This window comes from Aspergillus brasiliensis (genome assembly GCF_001889945.1).
Source record: "Aspergillus brasiliensis CBS 101740 unplaced genomic scaffold ASPBRscaffold_13, whole genome shotgun sequence".
Taxonomy (NCBI): Eukaryota; Fungi; Ascomycota; class Eurotiomycetes; order Eurotiales; family Aspergillaceae; genus Aspergillus; species Aspergillus brasiliensis.
In genome coordinates this window covers 514,725-531,202 of record NW_027137454.1, presented here as the reverse complement: position 1 = coordinate 531,202, position 16,478 = coordinate 514,725, and the positions used below count along the sequence as shown (strand labels likewise).

The window sequence follows — 16,478 nt, the reverse complement described above, 5'->3', positions numbered from 1 at the left end:
TAATGTGGTCAACCGGATCGCCGAGGAACTCACTTTGGGCCGGTGGAGACGGAGTTGTCCCAATTTCTGGCCATCAACATGATGCCCCTGATCAGTTGATACTTTGGGACGCGGTCTGACCCCATGGGGTACTGGACAGCTGCCGGTATAGCAGTGCAGCTGTAATCAAGGAACGAGCTACAGTGACATTCTATAAGCTCTATATGGTCTCTCCATTCAGCCACGGGTCTCGCAGCAGCTCCTGCGCCGTCTTTCTATCTTCTGGTCGCCATTGAAGCATCCCTCTCATGAAACTCAAAAATGCCTTCTTGTTGCTTCCTTCGAGGTATTCCTCTGACGTTTCGAGTCCTCCGGTATGCGGTATTGGGATTTCTTGCTTCCACCGCCCTACCGGTCTGTTCAGTCTAATGCCAATATTTTAGGTTCTTAAGGATCAGATCACATACCCTCTTCAGTAAAGAACTCGTGACTTCGCCTCCCCCGTTGCAATAGATCCAACGGTGGATGTCCCAGAAGGCCAATAACTTCAGCCAGATGCGCACGACTCGAGTATCCTTTCCCGTCCGGATCCTCCCCGTAGAACATATGCTTGCCTTCAAACAGGTCCCAGATCTAATACCATCAGAAACCCTTACCACAAGCCCAAACAAGAAGCAGGACATACCATAACACCCACATTCCAAATGTCTATCGGATAACTCCACTCCGTCTGCAACATCACCTCCGGTGACCTGTAAACAGCAGGCTGCGCATCATGATCTCTTTTCTCATCGCCACGGACCGCAGAACCAAAGTCGCTCAGAACAGCCCGACCAAAGGTCCTGGGGAGCCCGAACCGTCGCGAAGCATACACCGGCATTCCGTCAACGAGCTTCCGTGGAAGGGCCTCTCCATTTCATCGGTAGTAAACGCATCCAGGATTGAACCATCCTCAATTTCTTGGAGGATATTGCCGCCCTTGATATCTACCAGTAGACACAGATCAGTACTTGTCCTCTTTCGAGACAAGGGCACTCGCACCCGTATGAACAACCTTGCATTCGCTATGCAAGTAGTCTAAGGCGAGAAACACTTGCATCAGACCGTATCTGAGCAGATCCTCCGTGAACCGTCGGCGGGGATTCCGAAACAGCAAATCGTGGAAACTATCCCACATGGGCTGTTGGACTAGACAGGGATGATCACCCCCAGGATGGGGGATGATGAAAGTATCAAGCGCTGCTCGTACATAGCTGTATCCAGTATGAGATGGATTTCCCTGACTTATGTGCTGGTATATGTTGAACTCTTCCGTATGGGATTTATCGCGGGTATAGATCTTGAGGGTCATGGTCATAGCATCAGTTCGCCGGTTGGTATATGATATGGAGCAGGAAGGGAACGAACTGGAGATCCTGATCTAGCCAGACGGTGGACGTCGATCCGTATCCTAACTTCCCGAGGACCTGGTACTTGGAGGCGAAGATGTCGCCAATGTTGACAGGATAGTAGTTGCCATTCCTGAAGGAGCTGAAGCGCTCCTCCTCGAGGATTGTAGACGCTGGAATCGTTGTGAATCCGGTAGTTGGGAAACGCCGAGGTGGTAGAGGAGCTCTACGAGGATGGACAAAGGCTCGGGTCCACTTCAGCAGAGAAACCATCAACGCACATGGGAAATTGGTGGTACCAGCTACCTGAGGTTATTCAGTATCTACCAAAAGGGTGATTGATTTGTTTACAGTATCAGAATTACTAGCGGTACGAGACAACCTTAAAACGCGGCGGTACACGCTAGTAAAGACCGCATTGCCCCAGACTCGCCGCCAGCCTCGGTCCGTCGAGGAACAGCGGCAACAACCTACCGGGCCAGGTTAAAACCCAAGTTCTATGGATGTTCACCGGCATAGATCTAGCCTGAAGCTTAACTGGAAGTCAGTTGTGTATCCTCTTCAGATGCACTGTATGCCAGCTGCAGCTCAGCCGGAGCAGCCGACGGTCCGGCCGCAGTGAGAGCGGAATGCGGGGGAAGCTGCCGGAATGGCTCATACGGGCGACCGTAGGGAGGTGTCTTGTCTTGTCTGGTCTCCCTCGGTCGGAGGCACTCGGGCATCAGCAGAATCCCATCGGCATCTCCACATGAGAGGGCGGCGTCATGACTAGTAGCAGGATGCTGCGTCACTGGCACACATTAGTCTGGACAACGCATATTGCTTGAAGCTGAGTGCACCACGTGAAGTGCATCTCCTTTCATCCGTCCCGCGTCTCCGAATCCCTCAGGCGGTCATCCAGGATATTTACAACCAGATAAGTCATTGGAGGCTTGGACCATTCACATGTTTGTGCCAGCCACTTGAATCACTTTGTCATGGGTATCAATACATAAACCACTATCTATCACTATCCAGCAGTTCGCCACATGCTCCAATCTTACAAGAAAATTTCTACGTGATCAAGTTGCTCGATCAAGACTGCTCCCGCGACGCCTCAGCGATAAATTCCATCAAACCAGGCTGGGAACCGGTCTGGTCGGATGTCCACGTTTGAGATTGCAAACTCGGAGCCTTCGTGGCGCCCGATTGGCCAAACCCATCAAGACCTCGAAGTGAAAATGTTTCCACCGTCAATTCCTTCTGTGACAGACTAACCTTCAGCTTCTTGCTTTGGCCAGCCGTCGACAGCGCCAGCAGTTCGCCGTGGTGCGGGTATGCCGCCTCCCAGGTCAAAGTCTTACTTCCCTCGGCGCCTTCTTTCGTGGTAGTGTTTTTGGCCTTGGAGCCTTGAGCCGCGATGGCCGACACGATGTCCAGCTTTACGAAATGCATGAGAGCTGCAGCTACTTCAGTCTGCAATCCAACCCGACCAGGGGGCTTCACTTCGGGATGGTGATGTAGGTCAATAGAAATGTCGTAGTGGGTGCCAAGTGGCGGCGACGCCGGATTGGTGCGGATTTTCACGCGGAAAGAGCTCTGAGGGGTGATCAAGTGTCCGGAGAATGTCGATTCGAAGGGCATCAGGAACTGTTGTACCAGACCCTCTACTTTCGGAACAGCCGGCTGCACCTTGGGAAGGCTGACGGTCGCAAAAGGCACAGCGTGGAAACCACGCTCGACTCCTGCCGCGCGCAAAACCCGGTAAATATCGTTCATGAAGGACTCCAGCCACCGGACGTGGGAGCTATGTTGGAGATACGCCATGATGGGGCGCAAGAGCTGATACTCGGGGGTATGACGGCGTTTCTGGGAAAGTGGAGGCGGCGGTTGAGTCCTGCGTTGCAGATTCTGGCGGTGTGCATACGCAAGCAGGATCCGAATTGAATGTGAAAGACCATTGGCAAGGACGTCGTGTTCTGTTGACTCTATTCTGTCTTCGTCGGGCGTTTCACGGTCCGCATCTACCAGATCCAGCAGGATCTCTTGATCTTCGGATATCGGCAATCGGACCAGGTTCTGACGAGTCGTCACACCATGATTGCCCATGATACGTGCTTCGCGCATCAATTCGTGGAATAGCTCCTCCTCATACACCGTGTCGCGTGCTTGCAAGATCCTGCGCTCGACCGACGCTGCATCGGGGATAGCATCCGGCATTTTGGAGCATCCCGTAATTTGTCCGCGGTGTTTCACACGCACCCGAACAGTCCTCGTCTTCTGCGGTGCCAGACCCTTATCCAGTATTAAGCTTCCATCATCAGCCCTTCTTAGAGCAGCAAGACCCCGATCTCGGAATATAGGCGTAGCTATAGAATACGTCAGCATCAATCAAGCAAAAGCACGGGGCCATCCCACCTTCCAAGAACCCGTATTGTACCCCCAAAGCAGTTCTCTCCCGAGGCAACCTGCAGACCTTCCATCCTTTCTCCTTGACCGCCAGCACCTCGTCCCAGTACTTCGTCTCAGAGACGACTTCCTTTTCTAAGCGCGTCGCCGAGTTGAGCAATTTATTAGCAGCAGCATTGAAATTTTGCGCCCTCCAACCCCGCGACACAGTCTTCACATCCTGCAGAGCAGCCTCCGACTTCGGCGGCGGCTCAACGATCTCCGCATTCAACGACCCAAGCGGCGCAACCTGTTTCAAGAACGTCGACATGGAGGTCTCCGCCTGACGAGGGGTATGCTTGGAGAGCAGAAGCGAAACGAAATCTAAAGCGAACAGCGCCTCCATATGCGCCTGCCTTCACCCAGCATTGAACCAATTAGCCAATTGTCCACCACTCCCAACAGCAGACCACCTACTTACATAGCGAACTGCAAGATCTCGGTGCGCCGCTTGTACAATGTCTCCAGACGCTCGGTCGAGTCCACATCCTCGGCAGGCTTGTCAGCCTCGTCTTCCTCCTCCCATGGGTCCCGGTTCTTGTCCTCTTCGATTTTGGCCAGCAGTGTCTCCTCGTTCACGTCGCGGAAGGATCCCCATCGGGCGTTGATTTGGGCAATCTCAATCGGCAGGGTATCGGGGCGGTCGGGCTTCTCGGTGAGCGGGCGCAGGGGGAGGCTGAATGAGTCGGCCATGGTTGCAGTCCGCTCTGCCGGGTGGCAGTCTGAGGTGAAGGTATATTGTTGTTGGATGCTTGGAGAGATGGTGACGGACTGATTGGACTGATTGGATTGCTGATAGGAAGCACGTGACTGATTTGGAGCTAGTGAGGTAATCCTGTCTTGGACTAGCGTGTAATGTGGGGCTCAGTTTGTGCCTCAGGAACATAGGAGTACTATCCAAGGCAAGTCATTTGGTATACATCACAGTGTCGCCAATATACACTATCACCATAGTTCTTCATACGACTGATTTAGAGGAAAGGCACCTCATGGTATGTAAGGCAGGGGGTATGTCAGTTTACCTTCTGGAAGGCATAACTGGCTACAGCATAATCAGTGATAGATCGCAAACATGAGAGACATCTTCGCATGAGCGGAGATGCTTCAATCTACCACAAGTTGAGACCGAGCAAACCCCCATTTCATATCCTGTTTCCCACTGCTTCATATCCTGTCAAATAATAATGCTGACAGCATAGAGCATAGTGAAGCACCACCCAAGCCGGTCGTAGAACACATGCTATCCCTGGTACGACTACCAGAGAGGAGATAACTGTACCTAAACATCCCTGTAGGTGGAACACGCAGGCGATCTGAGCACACCGCAAGCCTTGGTCAGCTTTACTTAATGCACCCAGCTCTTGTCTAGTTCTTTGTTTCTCCATTAGAAGACAACATCATTAACCTCATCCAACTCGAATATACCCCTCCAAGCCATCCCATCCACCCCCAAATAGCTATCGACAATCAAAAGAATCAACTAGCAAGGGGACCTAACTCTTGGAATTACGCCATAGCGCAACATCGTAAAGGCATTGTAATCCAGTAGGATTCCCATGATTCTTTGTCAATCCCTAGGATCACTTACATCCCCTGTTCCTGTTAGCTTAGCTTCGCTGGTATATGTACCACCGGACTAGGTACTATGAACCAGCCCCCTTTCGCGCCGCCAGCGGCCTAGTATGTCCATGCTTTTGTCAGCAAAACTGTAACAAAGAGATACTCGCGATGCCTTGTGATACCCCACGGAGACTGGGCCGCCATTGGCCCTTCCATGCCATCTCCACGGTTTTCCTAACGCAACTTAATCCAGGATTGCTGTAGGTGCGCCAAACCCCAAGATGTAACCTCACTTTATTAGCGCTTACGACGGTGCTTACTCCTTAGATCTGATCACGCCAACCACGCCAACCACGCCAGAATCTACTCATCTCTCGGCTTTGAGATATTTGTCATCGATCAACATGTCTGGAAAAGATGTCTATCTGTACCAGCACAGAGACCTGGCCTGCAGTCTCCTGTACAGGTCTAAAATATTTGCTCAATGCCAAATTGAGGAGACTCACCAGCTAGTATACTTCAGTTACTAACAACATCAACCCGAGCAATCCCTCTCTCTCCTAGCTCCATCTTAGCCGTTTACCAACTTTTCACACACGCATAACTCGATCTTTGCTGCCCCTTCTCAGGCCTTCTGGACTTCCCGCTGCTCATCAAAACAAGTCATCATCATGCCAGACTCGTCGACTGTGCAGAGACTTGCGGACGACAAAGATCCCCGAATCCCCATCTGAACCTGCACAGAATTTCCAAGCGGAGCGGCAAGTCCATGGCTTTAGAGTAATAAATCCAGGCATATCGAGTCTCGAAGTATATTGCTAATATCTCCAGTGGTTTCTTTTCTTATCGAGCACACTAACAGGCAGTTTTATCTATGCTCTGGATAACACTATCGTTGCTAATATCGCACCGGTAGGTGTTGTTCACAAACAGATAAGAGAGAAAAGGTGATATTAAGGGTTACAGGCAATCGTCAATCATTTTGACTCGGTTGAGGATTTGCCATGGTTATCGGCGGGGTGAGTTCGAATTTCAAATCCCCATGAACATTTCTTATCATCGTGAAACAGATTCATGATCGGTGGAGTCGCAATGGTCCTCATTTACGGAAAGCTCTACGCCCTCTTCGACTCCAAGTGGCTGTATATCGTATCCACAATTATATTTATGGCTGCCTCTGCGCTCTGTGGCGCCGCCCCTACCATGAATGCTGAGATAGTAGGACGTGTTTTTGCAGGTGCAGGTGGAAATGGAATGTACTTTGGTATTCTGGCCCTTCTGTCAACCAATACAACGAGTCGTGAACGTCCACAGTACTTGAGCTTGACGTAAGTAGATCCTGTGAGTTCACAAACAGATGGCTAACACAGAATCAGCGGACTGGTTTGGGATCTAGGAACCGTTCTTGGTCCTATCGTCGGGGGCGGCTTTGAACGATATACCTGGCGCTGGGCATTCTACATCAATCTCCTTTTCGGGGCCATTCTGATACCACCATACATTTTTGTGATTCCGTCCAGAGATCCCATGCCAGGAGTATCATGGCGACAGAAACTCTCTGACTTCGATTGGGTCGGTAGCTTACTCAACGTTGCATCATTTACGGCCTTGGTGATGGCAATCAACTTTGGTGGGACATTATATGCTTGGAGCAGCGGTCCTATTATCGCTTTGTTCATAGTATCGGGTGCGCTTTGGGCTCTGTTTCTTATCCAACAGGGCCTCATGTTCGCCACCTCTTTTCACAACCGATTACTCCCAATGCATCTGTTCAAGCAGAAGGAACCGACACTCCTCTTCATTGCATGCGCTGCAGTGGGAATGGTGACGTATCCGAGTGTATACTACATCCCAATCTATTTCCAATTCACTCGCGGAGACGATGCAATTCGATCTGCGGTCAGGTTGCTTCCCTTAATCTTCCTACTCATTGTGGCCATCCAATTGAATGGCGTTATGATGACTCGCCTTGGGTACTGTAAGCCGTGGTACTTGATTGGGAGTATATCAGCACTCATTCCTGCCATTATCCTTGGTGAGCCTGTCACGGTCACCCTTGATTGACAAGTTCCATGACTGATAAACCATAGCCACGGTCGTCAGCACCCATACAAGACCGAGTATTCTGTACGGACTTGAAGTTGTGCTAGGTTTAGGTGCTGGTTCATATACCCAGGCTGCTTTTGGTGTAATCCAGGCGGTTACCACGCCTTCTGAAGCTGCCGACGGACTCGCATTGATGCTTCTGGGTTTGTTACCGCTCCCTTCAGTATTTTCCTTCGAAGATGTCGGATTCACTTACACTTTCCAGCACAACTCACCGGAATGGCCCTTGGACTGTCCACGACTGGCGCGGTCTTTGTCAATGTCGCCCAAAACGGTCTTTTCAAGTTGCTTCCCAACTTACCCCGAGACCAAGTTTCTCAAATAGTTTCGGGAACGAGTAGTGGGCTGCTTAAAACACTTCCTGAAAACGTTCGAGAACAAGCGCTGGATATCATCGTACATGCTTGGCACTATATGTCAGTGAAACCTAAGATCCTTTCCTTGACATCCGGGATACTAATAGCACTTTAAAGTTTTGTCTGTGTAAGTGTTGGTGCTGGAATCAGCTTAGTTTGCGCGATCTTTATGGCCGTGAGTCCGTCTAATTCTTCTATAACTTGAATTGACCTCCATACTAAGAACCATTTCAGAATGAACGTGCAAATATAGTGGCAGCCGCAGGTGGTGCTTGATGGCCGAGGCTCAGCTTTGTGTCTGTATAAAGAGTTGATATCGCACATGCAGCATGCAGTGTTTATGGATATAGATGTATTCAAGGAATTGGACAGTATTCAGGACCAGCCATGTTCTTGCTTTATATGCTGAAGTACCTGCATAGCTAGCAACTAGGTATAGGATATGAATATGAATATGGATTGAATCAAATGGACAAAAAAACCCATTCATATCCTATTTCTCATTGTTATATGCCCCTGTCAAAAAAATGATGATCACAGAATCCTAGACCATAATGATCACCAACACCCAAGCCAATTACAGGTAGTAACCCTAGTACCCTGTCCCAGTTACTAAGTACTGCATCCGGAGAGGAGATAACACATTCCTATAGGTGGGAACATACATGCAACTCGAGCACAGCCATCAGCCTTGCTCATAACTACCCAATATACCCCGCTCCATTCTACCCCTTTTGATTCTCTTGAATTCAAAGAGCTTCACTCCATACATCGGATACCCTTAATCAACAAAACATCCATCCCCTAAATAACAATAATCACCAACTCCCACCATGCCCTCTCGCAAATCCAACCCCAAATCCAACTCTAAATCCAAATCCACCACCCTCCCCCGCAACCGCTGGTCGATGTACCCAGCCCTCCACATCGACGTCCTCACCCACCTCTCCTCAGACACCCTCTCCCCCGTCGCCCTAACCTCCCTATCCTTCCACCCCTTCGACGACTCCCACAGCAGCAAAAGAGAATACGACACCAACATCATGGGCCGCTTCATCTGCACCAACGACTCCTGCAGATCCACGGGGTGGACAAGCAAGAAGATCGCCATCACAATACGGCTATACGAGGGGAACGAATATAATGCTCGGGTGTATCATCAGCGATGTAAGAGGTGTAATGCGCTGAGTCGGCCGTTTCTGGATGAGGAGAGCTATGCGGAGAGGATTGCGTATCGGATGAAGAGGTGGTATGGGGTGGATGTTGAAAGGCCGGTCTATGAGAGGAAGAGGACGAAGCCGCATAATAGGGAGTTGTGTGAGGGGTGTAAGGCTGGGAGGTGTTCTTTTGGGGATGTAGATGTGGATGTCGGGGATGAGAATTGGTAAATGGGAGATTTGGGAAGATACTTGGAATTGGTATTTATCAGTCTGTTGTTATATCACATTAAATGGCAGCAGCATAGGATATTGAACGATTGTAATGACAAATGACAGACTTGAAGACACGTTTGCTTGGGGACAGAGAGTACAGGAATATCCAAGACATTACTTGGGACTACAATAACCAGGGCATATATGTCAAATCACGAGGTATCAATTAAGCACCGCCGAGCAAATCAAAAACAGATAACAAAAGGTGCCGTTCAATCTTCGGCGGGTGCTTGTTAAGCTTCATGGCCGAGAACACTGCCATTTGGGCACCGCGCACGCTGTACTCCATGCTGAGAGTGGTATCCTCCGGGATCTCAACATACTGTCCCACCAGGGCCAAGTTCCTGCTTTGAGCAGGTATAACGTCGGGTCGATAATCATGACGACGAGGCATCAGCGGAGCCGTGGCCATGGGCATCAGAACCGGGTTCGTGATCGATTTCGGGAGTATGTCTTCCACGGGCATTCCTAGCTGGGATAGCACCTCGGTCAGAACCTCCTCCCCCGAGCACTGGCACATGGGCTTGTGAACAAAGTTGCCAGTCTTGTCGGGATGCAGCCCATAGCCCCAGAATACATCGACGGAGGACGGCTGGTCAGAGCACACGGGCTGCCGCGGAACACTGATGCTAAGGCCCCAGTTGCTGTCAGCGAAGGAAAGCAGAGCCCCCGTACCGGGTTTATTGTGGGTCAGCTTTTCGTAGCGGTCCATGAAGTCGCTATCGCGAAGGGTGACTGTGAAGGTCTCCAGAGTCGATTGATCGACGTTGTTGTGGAAGTTGAACGGGTTTCCGTAGTCCATAGAAGCCTGCATCAGATCAACCCACAGGGCCCAGTCATCATCTAGGAACTCTTTGTTGTGCTGGGGGATGGCAGGCGGAGCGTTGGTGTTTGAGCCCCTCTCGGTCGCAGAGGTGGTTGATCCAAGAGTTACCATGACAATGTCGTCGGGCTTCACGTAGATGGTCTTTTGTTCGCCGTTGTCTTTGAGGATAATCTCGGAGACGGTAGTCAGGGCCTCTTTGGGGTTCATCTGGAGATTCGTAACCTTGGCATTGAAATGGAAGTCGACTCCCTCTGACCTCAAATATGATTCGATAGGCATGATAACTGACTCGTAGATGGTATATTTAGTTCGATCGAGAGCCTTCACATCGTTGAGATGTTCGATCTCGGCCAGATGTTTACAGAGACATCTTTTGAACTCCACCAGGCTGTGCCATGGCTGCATAGCGAAGCTGTATACCGTCAGCAATTTGTAGCAGGGAACGAATACGAAGATAAACGTACGTCGTCGACCACAGCGTCCAAAAGTTGGTCTTGAAGAATGCCTCATCGAAGGCGTCCTGGATGGCTTTATCCCCAAGAGTACGTTCATTTTCCAGCATCAACTTGATCAGCTCCATGCGATACTTCGGTCCAATCTGAAGGCTCTTGGCAGGCAGACATTCTGGACCTTTGTCTCCATGTTTGATGAGACGTGTCGGTGCCCCCCGTTTGGGAGAAGTCGCCCGGTCAAACTCCTTAATGCTATCCAGGAGTGACCGTTTTGGGTTATCGGCGTTGGGAACCAGGGAAAGAAGCTGCTCTACACATCGATCATGGAAGTAGGGTAAACTGCCGGTGTACAAGACGTAGCCGTTCTCTGGATCGCCACAACTTTTGATGCCACCCCCTGCGTGAGAGTGGACATCTAGGATGTGGATATTCGCTGGAGGGACACCCGCGTCGTGAATGAGGTGGACTGCGCCGGCAAGAGAAGCAATCCCACTACCTATGAGCCAGGCTTGGGTGGTTTTCGGATCCCGCTTGATATTTCCGTTTCCTCCATACATCTTGACGATGTTGACTGGTATTTCCTCGAGGTTTTGATGATGCAAAACGATATACAAGTGGAGCTTCTGCAAGAGAATACTCTGTGGATCTCATATGCTATGTACTGCTAAGGTCTCACACCAGTGGGAAATGGCAGCAATACTGGGAGTGTGTGGGGAGCCACAGTGTCATAATATCATCACGATGAACAGGCTGTCATGCGACGAACTGGCAGTATCACGAGAGCTGGAGCACAGAGAGCGTAATCTGTGCACCCAAAATATGCGGCCTCTATGCTATTGGCCGGAGGGTGTGGCATCCTCGTCAACCCGAGAGAGCTATCTAGAAGGTCCCTGTCCATGTGTGGGAAGGGCCCGCGGTTGAGGAAACCTTAAGTGATGCAGTTCGTGATCCAGGCAGATCCATCCATGGTGGGATGAGCCACGTCTAATGGAACGTCAGGGTTGCGGCATAAAGCAGCCGTCAATCGTATGATTTGCGCCAAGTGGTTGACGGTGCTCCATGCAGAAGCCTGAACTTTAAAGTGGCTATCTTGAAAAATATTTCCATGTCACCTCTTTTCTTCTGTACCTGTCAGCCAAACGGCGGCAGTTTGTTAGCACTCAAACAGATGCGGGGATAAATTGGTGCCCATCCTCTGTTGTGTGGTAGAATCCTCCAAATCTTTGTCAGTCTCCATATAACCTATATGATGAGCCGTTCGGAGGCTATGTAATCATCTCCAGCATGCCTTTCCTCTCATTCGCCCGTGCACTGGAGTTGAGGAGGCAATTAGAAGGAACCAGAGCTGAGGTTGTCTGTATCGGGTCCGATGATTATGCGACGAGCATTCGCCGATGGAGCGACACGTGCGAGAAAGAAGCTGTATGCCTACAGTCATTACTGCTGACCTCATATTCATTCTGACCAATTATAGGGTGCTGTTGTACGTGTAACCAGTACATCAGAGGTGGCTGAGGTGGTCCGCTTTTGCCGGAAGAATCACATCGACTTCGTGGTCGAGGCTGGGGGACACTCCACCACTGGGGCTTCCTCGTCGCATGGAGGCGTAGTCATCAGCATGGCTAACATGCGCAAGGTCCTCACAGACCCTGCCTCCAAGACGGTGTGTGTTCAGGGAGGCGCTACCTGGGATACAGTGAATGAATCAACTGCTCCTTATGGGCTAGCCGTGGTAGGCGCCACCGCCAGTCACACTGGAGTAGGCGGGACAGCATTAGGAGGTGGTTTTGGATGGCTAACAGGGCAGCATGGCCTTATTGTTGACCAGTTGCTGAGTGTCAAGGTGGTCCTAGCCGACGGTAGCATCGTTGAAGCATCAGACGAGAATTACCCGGACCTTTTCTGGGCAGTCCGCGGCGCAGGACAAGCCTTTGGTGTTGCTACTGAATTTGTATTCCGTGCCCACAAAGTCCCAGATACCTTTTTCGGCGGGTTGATGTACTTTGATGTGGATAAGCTGCCAATGCTTGTCGAGTTTGCAAACGAGTTCGATAAACGCCAGGATCCGAATAGCGGCTTTTTCTTTGGATTCGCAGCTCCACGACAGATAGGACACATGGCAGTCCTGGCCATGCTCTTCTATAATGGGTCCCAGTCCAAAGGCGAGGAGTTCTTTTCGCCCATCATATCGCTGAATCCTCTGATCAACCAAACCGGCATGAAGTCGTACGGGGAGCTGAATTCAATAGCGAATGTCGACCCAGTTCCAGAGGGCCGCAAAAGTATCGGTGGCGTTAACATTATACCACCGCTCGAGACAGGCCTTTTGCAAGAGCTTTACAATCAATTCGAAGAGGCTATGAATATGTACCCTCGCATGGAAGATAGCGCATTGGTCTTCGAGCTGCTTCCCTACACGAAGGTTGTGCAGGTACCCATTGAAGAAACTGCGTGTGCCAATCGAGGGCCTTTCTACAACCTTGGCCTCATATTATGTTGGCATGATCCTGATCTGGATGCGAAGATGCATGCTCTTCAGAGAAGCCTTATCTCCAAGGTCCTGGAAGCGCAACAAGGCATTACTGATGACCAAGTCGTCGCATATCCTAATCTTGCCGGTAAGTAGTTTTGATAATAGTGTATGTAAGGCTTCCTTGCTAATGTCAGTAGGACACGACGTGAGTGCCGAGAAATTGTTCGGCGCCAATCTGCCCCGATTACAGAAGCTGAAGAAGAAGTACGATCCGCATAATGTATTCCGCAAGTGGCATGATCTACATGCACCAGCAAAATCCCATGTAGAGCAGACAGGCAAACCTTAGTCAGACTGGACTGGTTTATGCATGGCTTCTGTGGGTCTGATGTGAAAGTGAATCCCAATGTTGCTCATCCGTTGCAAAGAATGGATTTGATCAGTAGTCAAGTGTGAGATACAGAGTCGTCTGTTTGTGTGTAGAGGCTTGCCAGTGAAAGAGCAGGCATGCTGGTCAGTGAGAGAGTATATTTGTTTCGGGGCTCATTAGTAATTCAACACATTCATCCTCACTCTGAGAATGACTGTTCACTTTCTCCCCGCGCTTAATCATATACACCTCTATAGAGAGTATACTATTATTGCCATCATCAACATGTTGGGACTTGCAAGGAGAATCAAGGCCTGCTCCGGCCGAACCAAACCCTACTCCGAGGAGATGTATCCGTCGCCAGCAAGATAATACGGGGCTGTTGCTTCCAAACGAAAGGAGCCTCGGGCCATACGACAGTCCCAGCTAGACGTTCTTCTGATGGATGTCATGTCTGCGTCAAGAGGAGAGGGGGTCTTCGTTTCTTTGGGACGGCCGAAAGCTTCCCCGCTCCAGGCCCGGCGTTCGGCAACAACATCCTGTGGATGTGAGCCAATACCCCGTATAGGAGAGTATATGAGGGCGATTATCTGTTAGATCTACTTGGTGATCATTATCGATGGGTGATAAATTGGGAAATTATTCGGGCGCTAATCATCACTAAGAAAATGGCATCTCTTAGATCCCATGCTGACGCAGAGTCCTGGTCTGGCAGACCACTAAATGTGTGATTGTATGATACCTGAAGGTATAATGTCAGGATCCTAATGTAATGTCTAGGTCGTCTACGCTGGTATTACAGAGCTGGTCTGTGATAATGCCAGCGGAAGGGTTGCAATTGCCATCCGGAATCTGACAGATCTGGTCGACTTTCTCGTGTGTACTTGGCACGCTCCGCGGCCAAATGTATCAGACTGTGCGACGGACATCATCATTGCCCAGCTGAAAGAATACAGGGAAAAGAATGACGAGAAGATAGTTAGCGCGGCCCTGCATGAATCCATTGTCTATAGGTGTCCGTCTCTGTGCTCGCGACTATGGAGGGAACTCGATATCGTCCCTCTGCTTCTGGAGCATAAGGATCGTGAAAGACAGCAAGATGACCAGGGCGAGCTGGCCACCTTTTCGGGATGGCATAAGAAGGAACTCGACGAGCGGGCAGACTCAATGGTGCGGAAGTGCATTCGGTTAGTGTTGCCTTGGGGATAATGCTAATACTGACTGACATGTGTAGGTCATTCGGCATTGGCCACGTGCTACATAATCGTATCAATTTTGACGGTTCGGTCGATGTCGACAGAGGCTATCATGTACACCTTGCTAGTGCAGAAGACTATGAAAGAACAGTCGACTCTGCTACATGGTCTCTGGCTCAATGCTTTGCCCAGGACCTGAGGGAAAGGGAGGTGAAGATCGCTTTTTTCAGCATGACCTGCCAGGGCAAACCTGATGTTCCGACCAGACATGCCTTGTCTCGGTTTACCAAGAGTCTTGGAGTTCATGTCAAGTGGTATGTTTCTCCTTCCTCTACTTGTCAGCTTGAACAAGATTTTCATATACTCTGCACAGGTTCGTACCAAAGCCACGCCCAGGGATAATTCCCCTCATGCGGAAGATGGAGGACACCTTGGAGGGACTTGGCGATCCGCTGTCGGATATCACCATTAATGATGAGTTATTGATCCTCGACTTTGCATACGCCAATGCCAGGAGATACTGGCTGTGCGAGAAGGGACCTCTTAGATCCCGTGCGGAGGGGGGCGTGGACGTAGTGATCATTGACAGTGCGCCTCTCTTAACGTTGGCTCTCCTATCTAAGCAGCAAGACCCTGAGCGGCCTGTCATATTTGAGAGTAGTCTCCAGCCCCAGGGAGACTCCCTCCGTGATCCTAAGAGCCCGCAATCTCGAGCATGGGACTTTATTCGGACCCGACTAACCCACGTGGATTTGGTGGTGTCGCTTCTTCCTAGGGAGATTGCGCCGCGCATAGTGCCGGAGGAAAATGTTGGCTACATGTCATTCTCTGTTGACCAGTACTGTCCCTAGTCCTCTATGATTTGCACGCATGCTAATACAGTGTAGACTCGATGGTCAAAACAAGCCTCTGACTGACTGGGACGTTGGTTTCTACGGTCGTGAATTCAGCTCGCTATGTCGAACACTTCAGATGTCCATCATACGGCATCCAGAGGGTAAGCCCCAGACTCCTTTCCCTTAAGACATTACTGATATTTCCCTGCACGCAGAGCAATATATCCTCCACCTATCCCAATTTCGACCTGGCAACGGAACCCTCAGCCTTCTCCACTCATACCAAAAGTTCTGCGACATATATACCAAGGAGCATCCAGGCCGCCAAGTCCCCAAGCTCCTCATCTGCCACCGAGGACCATTCCGAACCCCCGAAAGCACCATGTTTTACGACACCGCCATGTCCCAAATCGACAGCAGCGAGACCCTTTCTGCATCCGTGTGCATCATCCCGATCGGGGCCGTCGATCAAATGTGGAACGCCCTGCTCACCAATGCAAGAGCGCTCGTCGAGCTATCCACTCTGCATGGAGTCCCTGAGTTACTTCTGGGAGCGATTCAAAAGGGGACACCGGTGGTTGCTCTTCGGGAAGCTGAGCTGTTTCCGTTTGTGCACGAGTCGGAAAATGCTCTCCTGGTTGACAAGGGGGATGAAGAGGGGATTGCTCGGTGTCTGTCGAGGATCTTCAGTATTGACAAATCGTCTCGGTACAAGGCAGACGCGGGATTGAGGAAGCTGCCTGATGCGAATACTACGGTTGGGAATGCGGTTAGTTGGTTGTATTTGGCGTCGAAGCTGTCGAGGGGGGATGGTAAATTTGAGCCGAGGGGTGGAGAGATTTATAAAATGGCGAGGGAAGAGGCAGGGTATAATGAGTGTGATTGGCATGCAGTGTAGTTTTGCTAACTAGTAAGGAGTAATAGGATTGCAATGGGAGATTTATGGTTGTTCGTTGAATCTGGGATGGATGTATATTTCACAGCATTCAAATTGAATAGTATATATATAATTCACTGATATGCAGGTGGCTCCACATTTTCCCATTACAACGGTGATGGTAGGTTACTATCCTCTA

The 16,478-nt window shown here is 50.3% G+C and overlaps 7 protein-coding genes across 7 annotated transcripts; 4 read left to right on the top strand and 3 right to left on the bottom strand.

Annotated features, from left to right (window-relative positions):
• Positions 1 to 131: 131 nt before the first annotated feature.
• Positions 132 to 1,640, bottom strand: ASPBRDRAFT_77961 (uncharacterized protein; the record flags this gene model as incomplete). Its single annotated transcript, XM_067629385.1, has 6 exons — positions 132 to 387; positions 447 to 612; positions 665 to 888; positions 927 to 965; positions 1,021 to 1,318; positions 1,383 to 1,640. 6 exons carry the CDS (start codon positions 1,638 to 1,640, stop codon positions 200 to 202), a joined length of 1,173 nt encoding a protein of 390 aa, XP_067475507.1. The 3' UTR covers positions 132 to 199.
• A 354-nt stretch (positions 1,641 to 1,994) lies between these two features.
• On the bottom strand, positions 1,995 to 4,648 carry ASPBRDRAFT_47200 (mediator of RNA polymerase II transcription subunit 17). The gene is made up of 3 exons (XM_067625807.1): positions 4,216 to 4,648; positions 3,765 to 4,150; positions 1,995 to 3,715 (listed from the first exon to the last, which is right to left on the bottom strand). The coding sequence occupies exons 1-3, from the start codon at positions 4,485 to 4,487 to the stop codon at positions 2,442 to 2,444; spliced, it is 1,932 nt and encodes a 643-aa protein (XP_067475506.1). The 5' UTR covers positions 4,488 to 4,648; the 3' UTR covers positions 1,995 to 2,441.
• A 1,110-nt stretch (positions 4,649 to 5,758) lies between these two features.
• Positions 5,759 to 8,274, top strand: ASPBRDRAFT_77959 (uncharacterized protein; the record flags this gene model as incomplete). The annotated part of the gene is made up of 9 exons (XM_067629384.1): positions 5,759 to 5,866; positions 6,186 to 6,266; positions 6,321 to 6,373; positions 6,425 to 6,682; positions 6,731 to 7,389; positions 7,445 to 7,603; positions 7,666 to 7,876; positions 7,934 to 7,991; positions 8,051 to 8,274. 9 exons carry the CDS (start codon positions 5,759 to 5,761, stop codon positions 8,090 to 8,092), a joined length of 1,629 nt encoding a protein of 542 aa, XP_067475505.1. The 3' UTR covers positions 8,093 to 8,274.
• A 284-nt stretch (positions 8,275 to 8,558) lies between these two features.
• ASPBRDRAFT_322054 (3CxxC-type zinc finger protein) lies at positions 8,559 to 9,646 on the top strand. Its single transcript, XM_067622991.1, has one exon. It carries the CDS (start codon positions 8,650 to 8,652, stop codon positions 9,202 to 9,204), a length of 555 nt encoding a protein of 184 aa, XP_067475504.1. The 5' UTR covers positions 8,559 to 8,649; the 3' UTR covers positions 9,205 to 9,646.
• Positions 9,416 to 11,084, bottom strand: ASPBRDRAFT_133809 (oleate hydratase; the record flags this gene model as incomplete). Its single annotated transcript, XM_067618551.1, has 2 exons — positions 9,416 to 10,487; positions 10,540 to 11,084. The coding sequence occupies 2 exons, from the start codon at positions 11,082 to 11,084 to the stop codon at positions 9,416 to 9,418; spliced, it is 1,617 nt and encodes a 538-aa protein (XP_067475503.1).
• Positions 11,085 to 11,811: 727 nt separating this feature from the next.
• Positions 11,812 to 13,349, top strand: ASPBRDRAFT_33537 (uncharacterized protein; the record flags this gene model as incomplete). Its single annotated transcript, XM_067623131.1, has 3 exons — positions 11,812 to 11,949; positions 12,002 to 13,145; positions 13,198 to 13,349. The coding sequence occupies 3 exons, from the start codon at positions 11,812 to 11,814 to the stop codon at positions 13,347 to 13,349; spliced, it is 1,434 nt and encodes a 477-aa protein (XP_067475502.1).
• Positions 13,350 to 14,038: 689 nt separating this feature from the next.
• ASPBRDRAFT_133888 (putative heat shock trehalose synthase) lies at positions 14,039 to 16,300 on the top strand (the record flags this gene model as incomplete). The annotated part of the gene is made up of 6 exons (XM_067618557.1): positions 14,039 to 14,095; positions 14,151 to 14,557; positions 14,605 to 14,880; positions 14,940 to 15,404; positions 15,454 to 15,563; positions 15,618 to 16,300. 6 exons carry the CDS (start codon positions 14,039 to 14,041, stop codon positions 16,298 to 16,300), a joined length of 1,998 nt encoding a protein of 665 aa, XP_067475501.1.
• Between the last annotated feature and the right edge of the window lie 178 nt (positions 16,301 to 16,478).

Coding starts and splice junctions, on each gene's coding strand:
- ASPBRDRAFT_47200 (XM_067625807.1), bottom strand. CDS start 4,487: ATGGCCGACTCATTCAGCCTCCCCCTGCGCCCGCTCACCGAGAAGCCC. Junction 4,151..4,215: donor GAGATCTTGCAGTTCGCTAT/GTAAGTAGGTGG, acceptor TGCTGGGTGAAG/GCAGGCGCATATGGAGGCGC. Junction 3,716..3,764: donor ACAATACGGGTTCTTGGAAG/GTGGGATGGCCC, acceptor CGTATTCTATAG/CTACGCCTATATTCCGAGAT.
- ASPBRDRAFT_322054 (XM_067622991.1), top strand. CDS start 8,650: ATGCCCTCTCGCAAATCCAACCCCAAATCCAACTCTAAATCCAAATCC.